This window comes from Aotus nancymaae, unplaced genomic scaffold (assembly GCF_030222135.1).
Source record: "Aotus nancymaae isolate 86718 unplaced genomic scaffold, 86718_ANA_hifiasm-v0.15.2.pri h1tg000018l, whole genome shotgun sequence".
NCBI lineage: Eukaryota > Metazoa > Chordata > Mammalia > Primates > Aotidae > Aotus > Aotus nancymaae.
In genome coordinates, this window is record NW_026988430.1 from 21,754,029 (window position 1) to 21,775,981 (window position 21,953).

General features: G+C 37.3%; 1 protein-coding gene and 1 pseudogene across 4 annotated transcripts in view; one reads left to right on the top strand and one right to left on the bottom strand.

Annotated features, from left to right (window-relative positions):
• BRIP1 (BRCA1 interacting helicase 1) overlaps positions 1–21,953 on the top strand; it is a 154,336-nt gene that overhangs the window by 7,443 nt on the left and 124,940 nt on the right. For all 4 annotated transcript variants that reach the window (XM_012445557.2, XM_012445560.2, XM_012445559.2 and 1 more), the window contains exons 4-5: positions 3,691–3,818; positions 5,683–5,802. In XM_012445557.2, the coding sequence (XP_012300980.2) occupies positions 3,691–3,818; positions 5,683–5,802 (248 nt within the window). The remainder of the gene's footprint in view (positions 1–3,690; positions 3,819–5,682; positions 5,803–21,953) is intronic.
• Positions 7,898–8,341, bottom strand: LOC105712500 (small ribosomal subunit protein eS19-like; annotated as a pseudogene).

Genomic DNA, 21,953 nt, shown 5'->3' on the forward strand with positions numbered 1-21,953 from the left:
CAAGTCCTAACATGTATGATAAAGTATATTGTTTGCTAGAAGAATGGCAAGGAAAACCTGGCCACCCCCTGCCCAAGTAGAAAACTGCTTGGGGCATTCTAAAGTAGCAAAACTATATGTATGTCATACAGCGATTAAAACAGTTCTTTAAGCACAGGATATGTAACTATGCCCCCGTGGCTCCCTCGTGGAGAATACTTTCTGGTTTGTCCTTGATTAGTGGTAAGCAGGCACCAGCTGCCCACCTAGTTTATCTTAGTTCTATGAGAAAACACAGAGCACCTGTTTGTTAATAATAATCACCTGTTCAGAGAGAATAAATACGTGGGTCAGCCTCTCCTCGAGGCTCTCAGCTCAGAATGCTGTCAGCCCCTGAGGCTCTCAGCTTGGAAGGCTGTTGACCCCGGATAGTCCCACTTTGCTGTTTTATCTGGATGTCTGCTTCTTAATGTCTTCAGCGCTGCCTGGATGGGGGTCTCTATGGCCAAACTGGTTTCGGTATGGATTAAAGTTTGTTTTTTTGCATGTGGATATCCAGTTGTTCAGCACCATTTATTGAAAAAGCTATCCTTATCTACCACATTGCCTTTGTGTCTTTATCAAAAATGAGTTGTCCATATATACCAACTTGATTTTGACATTACTGAGTCAGTGTTATCTAGAATAGTCTAAATGGGAAAAATCAAGGTTGTATTCTGATATCCTCTTTATATTTGTAAGTAAATTCTTTATCACCTAAATACAGAAAAACGCAAATCCTAAGTGTATAGGCTGATGAATTTTCGCTGTCATAACTACCACATAGATTGTCTGGACATGCAGAGCTCAAAATTACCTGTCTTATCTAAAATATATATGTAATGCAAAGGACTAAGAATAGCCAGGACGCTTTTGAAGAAGCAGGTCAAGGTGAGAGACTTGATCCCCCAAATATACTGATTTATTGTATGTAAATGTAGAGTAATTAAGATGGACTGACTTTAGCACAGTGAAGTGCTAATAGCACCCTAATGCACGGTTCTCTATACCTATCTATACCTAAAAGTATAGAGAACCCTAATTCAGTTCCACACGTATCCAGAAACTTGATATATTTATAGAAGTGCCCCTACAGAGTGGAGGGGAAAGGAAGAACTTGGGTAATGCTGGGACTATTAGATGTCCATATGGAAAAAATTGAAGTTGGAGCCCAACTTTATACCTTACACAAAACCCTTTCTAGGTAGATAAAGACCTACTTCTGAAAGGCAAAACTATTAGGATTTTAGAGTATAGTGGTTTCTAAACTGTGTTTCTAAGAACCGTATAAAGAAACAACTTGTAAGGCGAAGGGGAAAGTGGATCAGAGAAGTTCTAGGTTTTTCATCTCTATTTTGGAAATTTTAAGCACCATTTCTTTTTTGAGATGGAGTCTTGCTCTGTCACCCAGGCTGGAGTGCAGTGGCATGATCTTGGCTTACTGCAACCTCTGCCTCCTAGGTTCAAGTGATTCTCCTGCCTCAGCCTCCCAAGTAGTTGGGATTACAGGCATGCGCCACCATGTGCAGCTAATTTTTGTATTTTTAGTGGAGACAGAGTTTTGCCATGTTGGCCAGGCAGATCTCAAACTCCTGGCCTTGGGTGTTCTACTTGCCTCGGTCTCCCAAAGTGCTGGGATTACAGGTGTGAGCCATCGTGCCCAGCTGTAACATATCTTTAAAAAGAAAATAGTCCTACACTTTAGGAAAAAACTTGAAAATCAGTGTTGTGTGGCATAGATTCATTTCTGAGTTTATGAGGTCTCAAACTTGCTTTTTTTTTTTTTTTTTTTTTTTTTGGAGAAAGAGCCTTGTCTGTTGCCTAGGCTGGAGTGCAGTAGTGTGATCTCTGCTAACTGCAAACTCTGCCTCCCGGGTTCAAGGGATTCTCATACCTCAGTCTCCCGAGTAGCTGGGATTATAGGCTATGCCACCATGCCCAGCTAATTTTTGTATTTTTAGTAGAGATGGGATTTCGCCATGTTGCCCAGGCAGACTTGCACTCTTAGGCTTAAGTGATCCACTTGCCTCAGTCTTCCAAAGTGCTAGGATTATAGTCATGAGCCACTGGGGCCGGCCTTAAACTTATTTTTTGAAAACAGTATTGGACCTGCTCATATAGCTATTTCTCTGCTGTAAATATTCTGTAAATCCTTTAGGGCAAGGGATTCTCTTTTTCATTGTTTTTCCATGGTATCCGGTCATGGGATAGACTCAAATGATTGTTGGCTGGGCGTGGTGGCTTACGCCTGTAATCCCAGCATTTTGGGAGGCCAAGGCGGGTGGATCACTTGAGGTTGGGAGCTTGAGACCAGCCTGACCAACATGGAGAAACCCTGTCTCTACTAAAAATATAAAATTAGCCAGGTGTGGTGGCTCATGCCTGTAATCCCAGCTACTCAGGAGGTTGAGGCAGGAGAATCGCTTGAACCCAGGAGGCAGAGGTTGTGGTGAGCTGAGATCGCACCATTGCACTCCTGCCTGAGCAACAAGAGCGAAACTCCATCTCAAAAAACAAAAAAAGATTGTTAAATTAATTCAAACCATGAGAGTGGGGAGAATGTTTAGAGAGAAACAAACAGGAAGGAGGGTACCTTTAAGAATATTTATGTTTAGGAAAAGGGAGAAGAGAGAAACCAATGTATGAGAATAGTTAAGAACACCATTACAGACATTAAGGAAGAAGAAAATGTATTTGCTGTGTTCCAAGAAGACAGTGTTCGGCTGTATGCCTAAGAGGTTACATGTATGGAGGTTGGAGTCACATAGCAGGATTCAGTCACATCCAAGCTCTACCACTTACTAACTGTATGATACTGGGTCAGCTACTGGACTTTTTAAAACCCTAGTGTTCACATTTGTAAGACTGGAATAATTGGCAGGGTGCAGTGGCTCAAGCCTGTAATCCCAGCACTTTGGGAGACCGAGGTGGGCAGATCACTTGAGGTCAGGAGTTTGAGACCAGCCTGGCCAACATGGTGAACCCCTGTTTCTACTAAAAATACAAAAATTAGCTGGGCATGGTGGCATGCACCTGTAGTCTCAGCTACTGGGAAGGCTGAGGCAGGAGAATCACTTGAACCCAGGAGGAGGAGGTTGCGGTGAGCTGAGATTATACCACTGTATTTCAGCCTGGGTGACAGGCTAAGACTCCATCTCAAAAAAAAAAAAAAAAGATTGGGATAATTAATGTTATTTGGTGGTTAAGAGGTCCTTGATGACCTTGAGAAGAAGCTTTCAGGATTCTGGGATTAAAAGACATTATATGAGCTTGATTCTATAATGAATGTTTTTGTTCTAAAGAATGTGGAAAAACTTAGTAGGAAAGAAACACTGATACTGTAAAGAAAGATTTTTACACACACGAAATATATTTTCTTCAGAGACTCTAGCAGTTATACATTTTAAATCACATTATTGGGTGTAGTCTACAAGTACATAAGCTATTTAAAAAATCAAATTGGACTTTTCCTATTGAAAGAATGTTTCTCAAAATCTTTGGTAAAGTAAACTGAATGGTAGAGAAGTATTTTTTTAAACATGTTTAAGTTTCATATTTTAGATTATGGTATGAAATTTCTAAAAAGGCTTACATCCTGGTTCCAGTTTTCTTTTAGAAAAATTGCCTATGTGTAAGTTATTTATGCTAATTTTTTATTACTTCTTATATAAGACTCCCCTGCAAAAACCACTCTGGCTGCCAAGTTATCTGCTAAGAAACAGGCATCCGTATACAGAGATGAAAATGATGATTTTCAAGTAGAGAAGAAAAGAATTCGACCCTTAGAAACTGCACAACAGGTAAACAGAATTTATTGGCAGTGAAATAATCGAGTTAGTTATAGCTGAACATGGTAGTCAAGTATCAATTAAGTTTTTAATGCCCTTGTGGAGATTAGTTGGGTCATGTGACAGCCATAAATTAAATGGTAATTTGTTATAATTTCATTTTGTACAGTTAACTTGTTACAAAGGAGTTTGTTATAGCAGATTACAGTAACATGTCATTCAAGTGAAACTGCATGGTGTTTCTTACATATGAGGAATTTGATAGTAAAATATTTACTTAAGGGCTATCTTGGTAATATACTGCTTTGCACTTTTTAACTCTTCCATTGTTTTTATCTTTAGCATTTTCTTTTGGCTAAAATACCTTTGATATGATTATTCATGTTATGGATATTTTGGAATTGATAGTATTAATGTAATGAAAAGATTTATTCTTACTGAGTTTTTTAGATTGATACATGATAAAATATGTATATTTATTTCTAAAAATAAAAGGCTTGAATTACTAGATATTTTAAATGAAATGTACTTTTCATAGATGAACATAATATTTTCTCAATTCATGGCAGTGAGGTAGGGAGGCTGGGATTATAACAGATTTGGTTACAAATAAAAAAGATAATTATTAGGCTGGGTGCAGTGGCTCATGCCTCTAATCCCAGCACTTTGGCAAGCTGAAGTGGGAGGATCTCTTGAGTCCAAGAGTTTGAAACTAGCCTGGGTAACATAGAAAGACTCCCGTCTCCACAAAAAAGTTTAAAAATGAACCAGGTGTGGTGGCGTGAGCCTGTAGTCCCAGCTACTTGGGAGGTTGATGTGGGATGACTGCTCAAGCCTAGGAGTTCAAGGCCATAGTGAGCTAAGATCACACCGTTACACTTCAGCCTTGCTGACAGAGCAAGACCCTGTCTCCAAAAAATAAATAAATAAAAACATAAACTAAAAACCATTAATTAGCATGTTATTTGTAGGTAATTGGGTACTTTTAATTGAGTATACCCAAGGTGCTTGCATTCTTATGTAGTTTAACTGTTCCACTCACAATCTTTATAAATTTCTATAATTCAACCTTATTTTTAGAAGTAGAGTGAACTAGTTTATTTTTATCAAAATACCATGACAAATGAGGTGTGAATCTATAGAGATTTCCCCCCTCACAAAATGTGTACATAGAGTTCTGTGTCATCAGGTAGGGCTCAACATAAAACGTTTATTCCCTTATTTCATTGGTTCTCATTTCATTTTTGGTAGGAATGAGATTATCAATAGAAATGCTTTTCTCCCAATTATGACTTTAGTGAATAGGTCTTTCACAAGTAGGAAAAAGCATGAATACAGTTTGGAAAGAAAACTTAGTGGTATTTATAAAAGAAATTTAATCAAAGACAACTTGGTTTATCAAATATTTAGTAAGTAATAGTAATTGAGTAATTTATTCCACATTGTAGGAAATAATGACTGTTTACATTAAAATTTTTATTCTGAGTTGTTGTCAATGTAGAATTATACTTAAATTTTGATTTACTTTTATTTTCCAATTAGATATGTGATTGGACTTTGCTGTAATACTAGATTTGATGTCCATAGGGTGGGACTATGAGAAGTTCATTTTACAATATTCCAATTTTGATATATCACTAATCAAAGCTAGTTCGGCTAAGATTTGTGAGTCATTACTATGTTCTGTTTTATTTAAGTGTTGTCATGAGGTGCTTATTTGTGTTTTTAAAATTCGTGTTATTATTGCCAGTTAGAAATAGTCTTTTTTTTTTTGGATGCAGAAAAAAAATGCATAGATCTATTTTGGCTTTTGAGAACAACTAGCCTGTTAAACTTCTAGTTTACCTTAAACTTCATTTTGGTTCTGTGTTTACAGATTAGAAAACGTCATTGCTTTGGAACAGAAGTACACAATTCGGATGCAAAACTTGATTCAGGAAAGACCATAAAACTCAACTCTCCATTGGGAAAGATAAACTCCTTGTCTCCACAAAAAGTATGTATTAATGCCATTGTTCAATTTTAAAGAAGGAAAATATAGAATTTTCTAAATCCATTTTTGACAAAAGAGGAAGAATATATAATGTATAATATAAAGGACAGTAGAAAAGAACTCAGAAGTCCTCAGTGCTGTCACAGCTCTGTTACTAATGTGTGAGATGGTAAACCCTATTTCTCTCTGTGCCCTCAGTTCCTCATTTATAAAATAAGAGAATTGGACTAGAGAGAGAGCTGAAAGTTGCTTTTTTTCTGTTTTATATTTGAATGTTTGTGAATTCTCCCATTCCTCAAAGTTCTTTCAGTATCCTTAGGGCAGCACTTCTCAAGGAGTAGCCCAGGGAGTTCCAGAGATTAAGAGTTTTTGGGGTGGTGGTCTCTGAGGTGAAAATTATTTTGTAATAATATCAATTTAAGATGTTGTAGGCCAGGCATGGTGGCTCATACCTGTAATCCCAGCACTTTGGGAGGCCAAAGCGGGCGGATCACTTGAGTTCATGAATTTGAGACCAGACTGGGCAACGTGGCAAAACCCCGATTGTACAAAAAATACAAAAAAATAAAAAGTAAAATAAAATTTGTTTATATTTTAGATGTACCACATGATGGTTTTTACAACACAATTTTTTGTTTTTTTTCGAGATGGAGTCTTGCTCTGTCATCCCAGCTGGAGTGCAGTGGCGCAATCTCGGCTCACTGCAACCTCTGCCTCCTGGGTTCAAGTGATTCTCCTACTTCAGCCTCCTGAGTAGCTGGGATTACAGGTGCACAACACCACACCCAGCAATTTGTTTGTGTTTTTAGTAGAGATGGAATTTCACCATGTTGGCCGGGCTGGTCCCGAACATCTGACCTTGTGATTCACCCTCCTCGGCCTCCCAAAGTGCTTGTGATTACAGGCATGAGCCACTGTGCCTGGCCATGATGGTTTTTTTTTTTGAGACAGAGTCTCACTCTGTCACCTACGCTGGAGTGCAGTGGAGTAATCTTGGCTTACTGCAACCTACGCCTGCCGTGTTCAAGCAATTCTCCTGCCTCAGCCTCCCAAGTAGCTGGGACTATAGACACGTGCCACCATGCCTGGCTAAGTTTTTGTATTTTAGTAGAGATGGGGTTTCACCATGTTGGCCAGGCTGGTCTCGAATTCCTGACCTTGTCATCTGCCTGCCTGGGCCTCCCAAAGTGCTGCAATTACAGGCGTGAGCCACCATGCCTGGCCAACATGATGTTTTAATATACATATACTTAGTGAAATTATTACTACTGCCAAGCTGTGATAGTCTGTTTGAATTGCTATAAAGGAATACCTGAGACTGGGCAATTTATAACAAAAAGTGGTTTATTTTGGCTCACCTGCAGGCTGTGCAGGAAGCATGGTGTCAGCATCTGCTTCTGGTGAGGGCCTCAGGAAGCTTAAAAGCATGACAGAAGACAGAGAGCAAGCTTGTCACATGGAAAGAGAGGAAGGAGGAGAGGGAGTGTAGAAGGTTCCACACTCTTTTCAGTAATCAGATCTTTCATGACCTCAGAGCAAGAACTCAACTTATGACCATGAGGAGGGCACCAGCCATTGAAGACCCAAGCACTTTACACTAGGCCCCACCTCCAGTATTGGGGATCACATTTTCTTTTTTTTTTTTTTTTAGAGACAGAGTTTCGCTCTGTCGGCCAGTCTGGAGTACAGTGGCGCAATCTTGGCTCACTGCAATCTCCGCCTCCCCGGTCCAAGCAATTCTCCTGACTCAGCCTCCCAAGTGGCTGAGATTACAGGTGCTCCCCACCACACCCAGATAGTTTTTTGTAGTTTTAGTAAAGACAGCATTTCACTAAGTTGGCCAGGCTGGTCTCGAACTCCTGACCTCAGGCGATCCACCTGTCTTGGCCTCCCAAAGTGCTGGGATTACAGGTGTGAGCATTTCAACATGAGATTTGGAGCAGACACACATCCAAATCATATCACAAGCTAATTAACATTTTCATTTCCTTACATAGTTACCGTGTGTGTGTGTGTGTGTGTGTATGTGTAGAATACCTAAAATTTTTAAAGCAAATATCCAGCTTAGAATATAGTATTATTATTATTATTATTTTTATGAATGAGACAATTTATTAACCCAGCATGGTTTGTTCTAATGCTTCTTGTTGGCAGCTGCCACCTGTCCAGCGATTCTGTCCAGATCTCTCTGTCCCTGAGGTGTCAGTTTGTGGCCCCCATCTTAGTCCTTTTCCATCATTTTCAGCCCCTCCAGGGCTTAGAGGACCCAGCAGCCACACTCTTGGAGCCTCAGCTGAAGTGGCTGGGCATGACGCTGTTTCTCTGACATCCCCCACAGATCCTAGAGGTACAGGTGCCGCACTGTGGAAGCAGCTCATGTGTAGAACCATTTCTCATCGTAGGGAGCAAGCTCTTTGTGCTTGGCCAGCTTGATGGTGTTCACCCATTCAGGGATTTTCAGCTTCCTGGACTTTTTGAGAAAGGCTGCCAGAGCTCTGAGGAACTCCTGCTGGTTCCTGTCTTTTACAGTAACTCCAGGCATCGTGTGGCCTCCGGGCTGCCAGCCAGGGGATAGGGGAATAACTGTTGTCATGATGCTGTTCGTTAGATCTCTAGACTTGATTCATCCTATGTAACTTAAACTTTGTACTCTCTGATCAACATCTCCTCAAATACCCCACCTCCCTGCCCCTGTTAACCATTGTTCTGATTTCTGTTTCTATGTATTTGACTTTTTAAATTCCATGTATAAGTGAGATCATGTATTATTTTTCTGTCTACATCTGACATATTTCACTTTGCATAATTTCCTCCCTCCAGGTTCATCCATTTTGTCACAAATAGCAGGATCTTCTTTAGGGCTAATATTCCATTGATATACATCTATACACCACAATTTCTTTATTCATCCATTGACAGACACTTAGGTTGTTTTCGTACTTGAGATTGCTTGGATTATAATCATAGCTCTACTCTTTATTAACTGTGTAACTTTGATTTTTTTAAACTCTTGGTATTAAGTTTACCTGTTTGCTAACTGGGGTTGGTAATGGTACCTATCTCACAGGGCTGTTAGGAGGGTTATACCTATACAGTGCTATACCTATACAGTGCTGTTAGGAGGATTATACCTATACAGCTCACAGGGCTGTTAGGAGTTAATACCTATACAGTGCTAAGAATATCTGGCATACCTTAAAGTTTAAGTGCTAGGTGGTAGTAGAAGTAGCAGCAGCAAATGGATACATATTTGTAGTTCTTACCTTTAGCTGCTGCTGATAAAAGATACTACATAATACCGACTAATAATATTATATATTTGTAGTTCTTATCTTTATTTTTAATTTTTGTTGACATATATATAGGATTCAGTGTGATAATTTTTATATATGTTTATGGTGTGTAATGATCAAATCATAGTAGTTAGCATATCCATCGCCTCAAACTTTTGTCATTTCTTTGTGTTGTAAACATTTGGAATTCTCTCTTCTAGCTTTTTGAAAATATGTAAGAAATTATCGTTAACTGTATTTACCCTAGAATGCTACAGAATACCAGAACTTATTCCTCCTGTTTCTCCAATCTAACTGTAGTTATGTATTTGTAAGCTCACCTCTCCTTATCCTCCCCTCCCCTCCCCTCACCCCTTCCCAACCTCTGATAACCACAATTCTCCTCTACTTCTATAAGCTCATTTTTTTTAGCTCCTACATATGAGTAAGAACATGCAGTATTTACTTGCCTTTGCCTGACTTATTTCACTTAATATCTTCCAGTCTTATCCATATTGCTGCAAACAAGATTTCGACTTTTTTTTTTATTAATAATAGTCCATTGTGTATATGTGTCACATTTTCTTTATCCATTCATCTGCTGATGGACATTTAGGTTGATGCCAATTCCATATCTTAGCTATTATGAATAGTGCTGCAGTAAACATGGGGGTGACTGGGTATGGTGGCTCACACCTGTAATCCCAACACTTTGGAAGGCTCAGGTAGGAGAATTACTCAGGCAAGAAGTGTGAGACCAGCCCTGGCAGCATACCAAGACCCCTATCTGTACAAAAATTAAAAAAAAATTAGCCAGGCGTGGTGGTACATGCCTGCAGTCTTAGCTAGTTTGGAGGTTGAGATGTAGGGGATCACTTGAGTCTAGGAATTTGAGACTGTGGTGAGATATGATCGTGCCACTGCACTCTACATTTTCTTTGCTTTGGATAAATACTCAGTAGAGGGATTGCCGAATTATATGGTAGTAATATTTTTAGGTTTTTGAAAAGCTTCCATATTGTTCTCCATAATGTTTGTACTAATTTACGTTTCCACTAATAGTGTATGAGTTCCTTTTTCTCTGCATGCTCACCAACATTTGTTGTTTTTTTGTCTTTTCAATAGTAAGCCATTCTAACTGGGTGAGATGATATCTTATTGTGCTTTTGATTTACATTTCCCTGATGAGTAGTGATGTTGAGCATTTTTTCATGTTCTTGTAGGATTTACATATGTCTTTTGAGAAATGTTTATTCCCATCCTTTGTCCATTTTAAAATCAGATTATTTGTTTTTTGCTGTTGAGTTCCTTGTATATTCTGGATAGTAGTCTCTTCTCAGATGAATAGTTTGGAAATATTTTCTCCCCATTCTATAGGTTGTCTCTTTAGTCTGTTGTTTCCTTTGCTATGCGGAAGCTTTTTAGTTTGATATAGTCCCATTTGTCTGTTTTTTTTTTTGTTGTTGTTGCCTGTACTTTTGAATTCTTACCCATAAAATCTGCCTAGACCAGTGTCCTGAAGCTTTTCACTATATTTTCTTCTAGTAGTTTTATAGTTTTGGGTCTTATGTTTAAGTCTTTAGTCTGTTTTGAGTTGGTTTTTGTAGATGGTGAGAGGGATCTAGTTTTTTCTTTTTGCATATGAACATCCACTGTTCTCAGCACCATTTATTGAAGAGGGGTCCTTTCCCCAATGTGTGTTCTTGGTGCTTTTGTCGAAAATCAGTCAACTGTAAATACCTGGATTTACTTCTCAGTTTTCTATCTGTTCCATTGGTCTTTGTGTCTGTTTTTATACTAATACCATGCTGTTTTGGTTGCTATAGCTTTGTGTAATACATTTTGAAATCAGGTAGCGTGGTGCCTCCAATTTTCTTTTTGCATACTATTACTTTGGCTATCCAGGGTCTTTTGTGGTTCCATATGAATCCTAGCATTGTTCTTTCTATTCCTATAAAGAATGTTATTGGTATTTTGATAGGGATTATGTTGAATCTATAGATTGCTTGGGATAATATGTAGTTCTTATTTTTATTTAATTAATTAATTTATTTAGAGGCAAGTTTTGGCCATGTTGCCCAGGCTAGTCTGGAACTCCTATGCTCAAGCGATTCACCTGCCTTGGCCTCCCAAAGTGCCAGGATTACAGGTCTGAGATACTGTGCTTGGCCTTGTACTTCTTATTTTTAAATGCTGCTGAAAGGTATTGTTAATGTTACTGTTGATAATACTGATCAACATTATACATTTTGAGGAGTTAGATTTAGAGTTTAGTAGAAAATTCTTTTTTTGAGAATTTTCTCCCCTGTTGCCCAGGATGAAGTACAGTGGGGTGATCTTGGCTCACTGCAACCTCCACCTCCCAGGTTCAAGAGATTCTCCTGCATCAGCCTCCCAGGTAGCTGTGATTACAGGCACCCGACACCATGCCTAGCTAATTTTTGTATTTTTAGTAAAGATGAGGTTTCGCCATGTTGGCCAGGCTGGTCTCAAATTCCTGACCTCAGGTGATCCGTCTGCCTTAGCCTCCCAAAGTGCTGGGATTACAGGCGTGAGCCACCGTATCTGGCTGAAAATTCTTTTGATATCTGTTGAAGATGTTTATGGCTTAACCCTGTTGAGTCTAGACCACTTGAACATAAGCACAGCTACTGTGCCCTTGGTTGAGTACCTTAATTTTAAGCCTAGTGCTTTGATTGATTTCTCCTTTTGGTTATGTAGTATGCTGATATATGTTGATTATTTATTATGGTCTTGTCATTGGTAAAATACAGCTGTATCTATAATTGTATATCTGTATCTTTATATCTGTTTTATTTTTAAACTAGAAATTACATATTTTCTTCCTTGGCTTTAGGTGGTATAATTATATTTCTCTAGAAATGGAATAATTTTTCGTAAGCAGGTGATTTATTACTCATAACATTAACATATAGGCCTCTGACAATTTCTCATAAGTTTGAACATTTATTGAACAAGTTAAATCTCTCAATTAAATCTAGTCCCTCAAATAATATTTCACTAGTGTGACACTGAACTTTTGTTTGCAAGAAGACATAAGTGATAGATGCCATACTAATTAAACATGCATAAAGTAATTTTTTTTTTTTTTTTTTTTTTGAGACGGAGTTTCGCTCTTGTTACCCAGGCTGGAGTGCAATGGCGCGATCTCGGCTCACCGCAACCTCCGCCTCCTGGGTTCAGGCAATTCTCCTGCCTCAGCCTCCTGAGTAGCTGGGATTACAGGCACGCGCCACCATGCCCAGCTAATTTTTTGTATTTTTAGTAGAGACGGGGTTTCACCATGTTGACCAGGATGGTCTCGATCTCTTGACCTCGTGATCCACCTGCCTCAGCCTTCCAAAGTGCTGGGATTACAGGCTTGAGCCACCGCACCCTGCGCATAAAGTAAATTTAACAGACATCAAAGCACTTTTGCAATGCAAAGAACATATGGTTGAGCTCTAATATTTGTTCTTTTTTTGGTAGTCTATAATGAAAAACATGAATATATAAAGTAATTTTATGTGCTTTCTGAAAGGTTATAGGAAAAAAACCCCACAAATACTTAGGTAAAATGATTGCATTTTTAACTTTTATTTTTTTCTTCCTAACATAAAAATAGAATAAGTAGTTATAATAGAAATATAATCATTATAAAGTGTATAGTTTTAGGAAATATGAAGATTTCTCCTTTTTGTATGTTAAGTAAATTTTTAGTAAATTTCTCATGGATTTCTAGCATTAAATAATACATCTACTTTTTCAGAGAACAAGGACTAATTATCTCTGTGAACATAATATAAGAAAAAATAATGGGGCTATGATTAGAGGTAAATTATTTAAAGAATGAGATCTTTGAGTGTCATAGGGAGTGTATATTTCCTTGAAAGAACTTACTTTGGTTTCTGCTGTAACATTTCTTTGTCTTTGCAAAGTGACGTATTTTAAATCATAAAAATATTTTTTTGTAGATTTTGGGATAGGTGGTTTCATAAAAAGTGGAAGAAAAATAGTTTCATGTATAGTAAGTTCATAAATTTTAATATTTATTACACAGCAGCTTTTGAAATTAGTTTATCACCAAAACTTTCAGATAAAGTAATTGAAAAAATGCAGTCCATATATTAGAACTTTTCTTATGCTGACAGGTCATATGCCTCACATTTTTAAATATTTTATTTTTATTTTTGCTTTTTTGTTCAGACCAAAATGCCTCACATTTTATCTATTATATTTTAATCTAAACCTTGTAATAATCTTGAATAAGGTAAATTCAGAGACTAGGGTAAGTAACATTTTTTTTGTCAAAACCTCTTCTTTCATATGGAAGGAAAAAGAATGTGGGACTAGATTTAATGATACCTTATATCTCATTGAATTCTAACACCTTTAAATTGTTAGGATATGTTTTCTATCTTGGTTCTTATTACATGATATTGGGGGTACAGTATTTTTTTTTTTTAAATAAAAATAGTTCTTTGGATCCATAAATTAATGGTTTAGTTTCTCTTATCCCTACAAAGATGTAAGTCTTAGAGTCTTCACATTTTTCAAATCTGCAGTTGCATTACTTTTGACAAACTTCCCTCCATAAGTTAAATGATAAATTAGTTTAATGATTTCTATTTCCCCCTGAATTTGACATTAAACTTTTTAGGTTCTTTCAAATGTTCTTAGTTTTTATTAAAATAACTTAGTTTCCACCCAGTGGATTGGAGAATTAAATAGTTGTCTCTTTATTTTCCTATCATTTCTAGTCTCCTGACTGTCTTTTCGAGTCAGAAAATAGTGTCAATACCTTTTCTTATATGATTAACTTTCTGGCATCCACTGCTTGATCCCTTTCCTTACAGTTTAGATTCATTTTCTTAATCTGATAATTCATATGTCAGAGAGCTAGTGAGGCATCAGTCTCCACATGGTCAAAATACAGTTAAGAAAAACATTGGTTTTTAGACCAGCATGTTAATGTTCTGATATTACTTTGTTGTATCATTTGTAATCATTTTCTCTACATTTAAATCCTCACAATGGACAAGATTTTCTTACAGATATATTCTCATGCTTATACCAGCTTATTTATTTATTTATTAGATAAATGTTAACATTCTTTACATACTTTAATAAAATAATTATATTTGATTTAATGTAGCAGTAGCATATTGTTTTAATTCATTACTTGAGCCTGGTATGTAAAGACACTTGGCTCCAGCAGAGTGCGCTGTTGACCTTCTCACAAAGTGTTAACACTGGGGCGATCCTTAGGCTATTTTTTTTTTTATTCCTCCCATACCCCATTTTTTGTTCCTTCCTTCCCTTCTTTCTTATAATTCGTAGTTTTAACTTACTCTTATTTAAAATAGATATTTAACATAACTGCATATATATGGTGATACTGGTGCTTACTGTGTTATGTGCCAGACCCTCTTCTAATTTTAGAAATTTTAATTCACCTGGCAAATACAGGTTCATGTGAGTTGATGTTTATTGTCATGTTCTTTTAACTTTTCTTTGGGTTTGACAGTTTTTAAAATAAAAGAATTTACCTCAATCTTTATAACAAACCTGTGAGGAAGGTATTAATTTTTTCCCCCAGTTTAACCTGAGGAAACTGAGGCACAGAGTATTTAAATAACTCGTTCGTGTCACAACCCTGGTGAGTAGAAGCTGGATTAAAACCCAGGCAGTCTGGCTCTTGAATTGGTCCTCTAAACCATCTGACTATTCTGTCTCTGAATAAACTCTTCCAGATGACTTTTTGATGACAGTTCATTTTTATACTGTTACAGGTCACTTTATGTGCAGTACCTTGTAGATAATTTATTCAAGATTCATCCCTCTTTTAGTGTCTCGACACCCTGTCCTTTTTCTTTACAATGCTTACCAAAACTTATAATGATTTATTTATTTGTAGGTTAACTGTTTTGTTTCATTTGCCTCATTACCAGACTGACCATAAGGACAAGTGTAATGTCTCTTTTTAAAAAATTTTTTATGACCAACATCTGGCACAGAGCCTACACCTAGTATGTTGAATAAATGAATGAAAAAAATAGCCATAGTTAGTAGATGCATGATTCATCACTGTTTCTTGTAGCTTCCGATTTTTACTCAGATCCTTATGCTTAAGGGGGTGTGACAGTATTGTTAAATACAGGTGACTTAATGCAGGTTTAAAAATTGTTTTTGGCCAAGCATGGTGGCTTATGCCTGTAATCCCAGCACTTGGGGAGGCTGAGGGAGGCAGATCACTTGAGCCCAGGAGTTGGAGATCAGCCTGGGCAACATAGTGAGACCCCATCTCTACAAAATAAACAAAATTAGCTGGGTGTGATGGCACATGCCTGTGGTCCCAGCTACTCAGGAGGCTGAGGCAGGAGGATTGTTTGAGCTCGTGGGCGGAGGTTGCAGTGAGCTGTGATTGTGCCATTGCATTCCAGCTTGGGTGACAGAGCAAGACCCTGTCTCAAAAAAAAAAAAAAAAAATTCGTTGAAAAACCTTTAACATTATAAACCAATACAGAATAAAAATTAAAATATTCTCCCTTATATTAATCCCATCCCCCTTTCTGCTTCCCAGAAGCAAACATTATGAACACTTTCATGAGGATCTTTCTAGATCCTTTTCTGTAAATTTATAAGGGTATTTTTAATAGTTCTTTTATAGTTTTGTTTGTACGTTTAACTCTCTTGTTTATGGGATTTATTTTCATACATGTATGGGGTCAGACTGTAATTGTATATTTTTGCAAATAGTAGTTGTCCCAGTGTCACCTAATAATTTTTCCTGTTTTGAAGTTTTGCTGTTATCATATACTGAATTGTTATATGTACTTGGATTGGTTCCTGAACTTTTTTTTCTCTTTAAATTTTTATTTTTTTTTCCACTCTGTGTGTGTGTGTGTGTGTGTGTGTGTGTGTGTGTGTCAAAGATTTCCACTTGGCTTCAAACAGAAAAGCAGTAGACTCCTGCTTTTTGAATTGAATATTCTGATACTTTTTGAGGTAGCATGCATATTTTGCTTTTCTCTTGAGTTTTTGATTTTAGATACTTTGTTGCCTTCGTGCTATCCTTTTCTCCTTTCTCATTACTTCTCCTCTTTAGCCTCCCAGGATTTGGTGTTTGTATTATTATAATTCTGTAAATATTTAAAACTGATTACAGTTCTTTCCACAAACCAGTATTTATTTATTTATTTTGGTGCTAGGAGTTGTCTTGTCACTTGCTTAGTTTTCTATGTACCTGTAACTATCTCCAAACTGTTAGAACTTAAAAAACACATCAGGTCAAGATGTCCATATTTTTAGACTCCGAATATTTAGTGGAAATAATGAAACATACTCTTTTATATTGAATTAAATTTCATATTTCTAAATAACTTTTTTCTGATTACAAAAGCGTATCTATTCTTATAGAGAAAATTTAGGAACCACCAAAATGTGTACTTAAATTATTAACATTAATCCTTAATTAAACTATCTCCTCAGTATCAACCCCTGACATTTTGCCCACTGTCTGTTCTTAAGTGCGCACAAGTGTGTGCACACACACATGCAATTAGTTATCTATTGCTGTGTAACAAACCAACCATTGATTTAGCTTACTGTTGTGGGGGTCAGCAACTTAGGCTGGGCTCAGCTGCGCATTTCTTCTGCTGCTCTCAGGTGGCCCTCTCATGTGAATGTGGTCAACTGCAGGTCAGCTGCAACTCCGCAAGGCAGCTCTACTTCAGGGAGTTGACTGGTGGTCAGCTGGGACCATGAGGTGGGTCTCTCAACATCTATCAGGCTAATTCTGGTTTATGTATATGGTGGCCTCAGGGTTCCAAGAGCAGCAAGAGAACAAGCCCCAATGTGCAAATGCCTTTTGAGTCTCTGTTTGTGTCAGGTTTGCTAATGTTCCGGTCATCAAGAGCAAATCACATGACCAAACCTAGACTCAGTGGGTAAAGTTCACATCTTGGTGGGAAGAGCTACAAAGTAACCTTGAAAGGGGGCTTATATACAATGATAAGTAGAATTTGTGGCCATTTTTGTTATGTACTATATGTTACATATATACTTTTCCCCCACAAAATTAGGATTATAGTGTATAGCTAATATTTTCCACCTAATTAGCTTAATATTATATATCACGGTCATATTAAAGACTTTAAAATCCAAATTTAACAGGTTTATTTTGGTGGATATGTTTTTTTTGTTATCTTTTTTCCTATGCCAGTGGTTGGCAAACTGTATGACCCATGGGCAGAATACAGCCTGCTGCCTGTTTTTATAAATAAAGTTTTTCTGAACATATTTTATATTTGTTTATACATATTGTCTGTGGAACTTTTGTGCTATAACAGTTGAGTAGTTGTGACAGAGACCATATGGCTCAAAAAACCTAAAATATTTACTCTTTGGCCCTCTATTTATTTATTTTTCTTTTCTTTCTTTTCATGCTCAGCCAGCAAGAAAATCTCTGGCCATTTAGAGAAAAAGTTCTCCAACCTCTGTTCAATGCTATTTTAATTTTGGTTAAGTTAGGCCAGAGGTTAGTGGAGTTAGTGTTGACTCCTTGTCTGCAAATTTGCCTAAGCGTAGGATGATTGAATGAATGACTAATTGCTTGAGTGTTTCCTTCAGCTCCAATAATTGTGATTTTTCTTTTTGAGGTGGAGTCTTGCTCTGTCGCCCAGTCTGGAGTGTAGTGGTGTGATTTTGGCTCACTATAACTTCTGCCTCCCAGGTTCAAGTGATTCTCCTGCCTCATCCTCCCATGTAGCTGGGATTATAAGCACGTGCCACCACGCCCAGCTAATTTTTTAAAATTTTTAGTAGAGAAGCAGTTTCACCATTTTGGCCGGACTGGTCTCAAACTTCTGACCTCAAATGATCCACTCTCCTTGGCCTCCCAAAGTGCTGGGATTAAGGCGTAAGCCACCGCACCTGGACCAATAATTATGATTTTTTGAGAGCTTGGAGAAAACGTAATAGTGTTCTCTATAATGCAAATTGAGTAATTCTCAAAAATTCTTAATTTTTTTTCTTTTCTTAAAAAAACCCTTGAAAATAAATTCTCAAAAATTTTAAATCATCATATTGAGTGAACTTGGTGAATATTTCAGAGGAAGTTGATAAAATTCAGCCATTTCTCTAAGTTTTCTTGATGTGTAGATACATTTAATAAATTATGTATAGCAACCCAGCCAACATGAGTGTACCTATTTAGTGATAATAGTATCTACAGTTGTCATGTGGAACGTTTTCATTCATGGATACTGGGTATGGAAAGATAACTTTACCTTAGAAAACTACTTTGTTAATAGACCAACTGTCTGCCCAGTAGATTTATCTTTAGGTTATTTTAGCTTTTTAAAATTTCGACAGTCACAAAATTATAGAGAAATTAGAAGTACGATACAAATATCTTTTTTTTTTTTTTTTTTTTTTGGAGGCAGAGTCTTACTCTGTAGCCCAAGCTGGAGTGCGGTGGTGTGATCTTGGCTTACTGCAACCTTTGCCTCTGGGGCTCAAGTGATTCTTGTGCCCCAGTCTCACGAGTAGCTGGGACTATAGGCACATGCCATCACACCTGGCTAATTTTTTTGTATTTTAGTAGAGACGGGGTTTCACCATGTTTCTCAGGGTGGTCTCGAACTCCTGAGCTCAGGTGATCTACCTGCCTTGGCCTCTCAAAGTGCTGGGATTACAGGCCTGAGCCACCATGCCTGGCCACAAGTGTCTTTTTTTATTGAGCCATCTGAGATTAAGTTGTTGCCCTGGTGCTCCCTCACCCTGAAATACTCTAGTGTTTATGTCCTGTAAGCAAAACCATTTTTTTTTTTTTTTTTTTTTTTTTGAGACAGAATTTCGTTCTTGTTGCCCAGGCTGGAGTGCAATGGTGCGATCTCAGCTCACTGCAACCTCCACCTCCTGGGTTCAAGAGATTCTGTTGCCTCAGCCTCCTGAGTAGTTGAGATTACAGACTTCCACCACCATGCCTGGCTAATTTTTTGTATTTTTAGTAGAGACAGGGTTTCACCCTGTTGGCCAGGCTGGTCTCAAACTCCTGACCTTAGGTGATTCACCTGCTTCGGCCTCCCAGAGTGCTGGGATTACAGGCGTGAGCCACTGCGCCTGGCCAGCAAAGGCATTCTTATACATAATCATAATATAACCATAAGAATCAGGAAGTTAAAATTGATTCATTGTTGCCATCTAATATTCAGAACCGGTTTAAATTTTAGCAGTTGTCTTAATAATGCTTTTATAAAAGCAAAAGAATCCAGTCAGAACCATGCATTGCATTTAGTTGTCACTTTAGTAACTTCTTCAGTCCTTCAGACAGAGGACTACTTCCTCTGTCTTTCCTTGACTGTCATGATCTTGACACTTCAGAATATTACAGCCTATCTAGAATGTATCTTAATTTGGGTTTTCTCCTAATTAGATTGAGGTTATTTATCTTTGGCAGGAATGTCACAGAAGTGATGCCATCTGCTCATTGCATCTTATGAGGTGGCACATAGTTTCATTTTCTCTCATCACTAATGATTGATAACTTGATTAATGTGATATCTGCTAGATAAAAAATAAAACTTTGTAGTTATCTTTTACCTTTATAAAAGAGGACTTTATGGGGAAGAACTCTGAAACCGTATAAATAACATTCCCTTTAAATTCAATTTATTAATTTTATTTATATCTTTATGGACTTGTGAGTTTCCGTTTTATTCAGTGGGTTATAATATATGATTTGTTTTGTTACTCAAGTGGGAAATCAATTAAGTTGCTTGTGTCTGACATGTATCAGTCATTCTTGGAACACTTCCTTATTTTTTGGCACCAGATGGTGTTCCAGGCTTACCTTATATTTTCCCTGCCCTAGTCTTGTATTCAGCCATTTCTCCAAGGAACCCTGGTTCCATTTAGTGAAAAATAATATTTAAACACTGCGTTCTGGGAGTTAGCGTTTCTCATTGGTGTTGGAGTTGCTGCTCTAGGCCCTTTTAGCAGATAGCTGGAGAATATATGTATGTCTATATACATAATACATGCACAAACCCAGACTCACATCGATATACATTTATATCTACCTTTTGTCTATATTTGTCTGTGTGGCAATTGTGAATGGGATTGCGTTCCTGATTTGGCCCTTGGCTTGACTGTTGATGGTGAATTGGAATGTTGGTAATTTTTGCCCATTGATTTAGTATCCTGACAAGTTGTTTATCAGCTTAAGGAGCTTTTGGGCTGAGACTGTAGGGGTTTCTAGATATAGGATCATGTCAACTGCAAACAGAGATAGTTTGACCTCCTCTCTTCCTGTTTGGATGCCTTTTATTTCTTGTCAGATTGCCCTTGTCAGGACTTCTAATACTATATTGAATAGGAGTGGTGAGAGGGCTTCCTTGGCTTGTCTGTTTTTCAAGGGAAATGCTTCAGCTTTTGCTCATTCAATATGATGGTGCCGTTGTCCATTTTGCAATTGGATTGTTTTTGTTGTTGAGTTGTGGAAGTTCTTTATGTATTCCAGATATTAACACCTTAACAGATACATGATTTATAAATATTTTCTCCCATTTGGTGTATTGCCTTTTTACTCTGTTGATGATGTTCTATGATACAGAAACATTTTTAATTTTTGTGAAGTCCATTTTAGCTATTTTTTATTGCCTGTTGATTTTAGAAAAGTTTTATGGTTTTTGCTTTTATATTTAAGGTTTTGATCCATTTTGAGTTAATTTTTGCATATGTTATTAGGGTGCAACTTCATTGTTTGTATGTAGATATCCAGGTTTCCCTGCATCATTTGGTGAAAAAACTTTTCTTTTCCCATTGCATACAGGTCTTGATAGCCTAGTTGAAAATTATTTGACCGTATATGTGGGGGTTTGGTTCTGGAATTTCTATTCTCTTCCATTGGTCTATATTTCTGTTTTTATGCCAGTACCAAGCTGTTTTGATTATTGTAGCTCTGAAGTAAGTTTAGAAATCAGGAAATGTGAGACCTCCAGTTTTGTTCTTTTTCAAGCTTATTGTGGCTATTTGGGGTTCCTTGAGAATCCATGTGAATTTTAGGATGGATTTTTCTATTTCCACAAGAAACTTCATTGGGTTATTGGTAGGGACCATTGATTTCAGTTTTGAAAGATGTTTTCACTAAGTATTGAATTTTAGGTTGACATTTTTTTTCTTTTGTCACTTAAAAGATATTTTGCCCTTGGCTTGTGTTACATAGTTTTTAAAGAGTATGTGGCTACTTTAAAGTTTTTAATCTTTTTTTTTTTTTTTTACACGATGTCTCACTCTTTTGCCCAGGCTGGAGTGTAGTGGCACGATCTTGGCTCACTGCAACCTCTGCCTCCCAGGTTCAAGAGATTCTCGTGCCTCAACCTCCTGAGTAGCTGGGATTACAATCGCATGCCACCATGCCCAGATAATTTTTGTATTTTTAGTAGAGACGGGGTTTCACCATGTTGCTCAGGCTGGTCTCAAACTCCTGACCTTGTGATCCATCTGCCTCGGCCTCCCAAAGTGCTGGGATTACAGGCATGAGGCACTGCGCCTTGCCAAAAATTCTGTCTTTATTTCTACTTTCAGCAATTCATTTGAGGTGTGTGTGTGTTGTGCGCTTGTGGCTTATTGAGCATTTTGAATCTATGAACTTATACTTTTCATCAAATTACGAAAAATTTGAGCCATTTAAAATTGTTTTTTAAGTATCCATTTTTTCCCTTTCAGACTTCAATTATGTGTATATTAGCTTAATATTATATATCACTGACTGTATGTTCATTTTTTCAAGCTATTTTTCTTCTTTGTGCTTCATTTTGTCTACTATTGCTTATTTGTCAAACTCTGCGATCGTCTGCTATTTCTAATTTGTTGTTA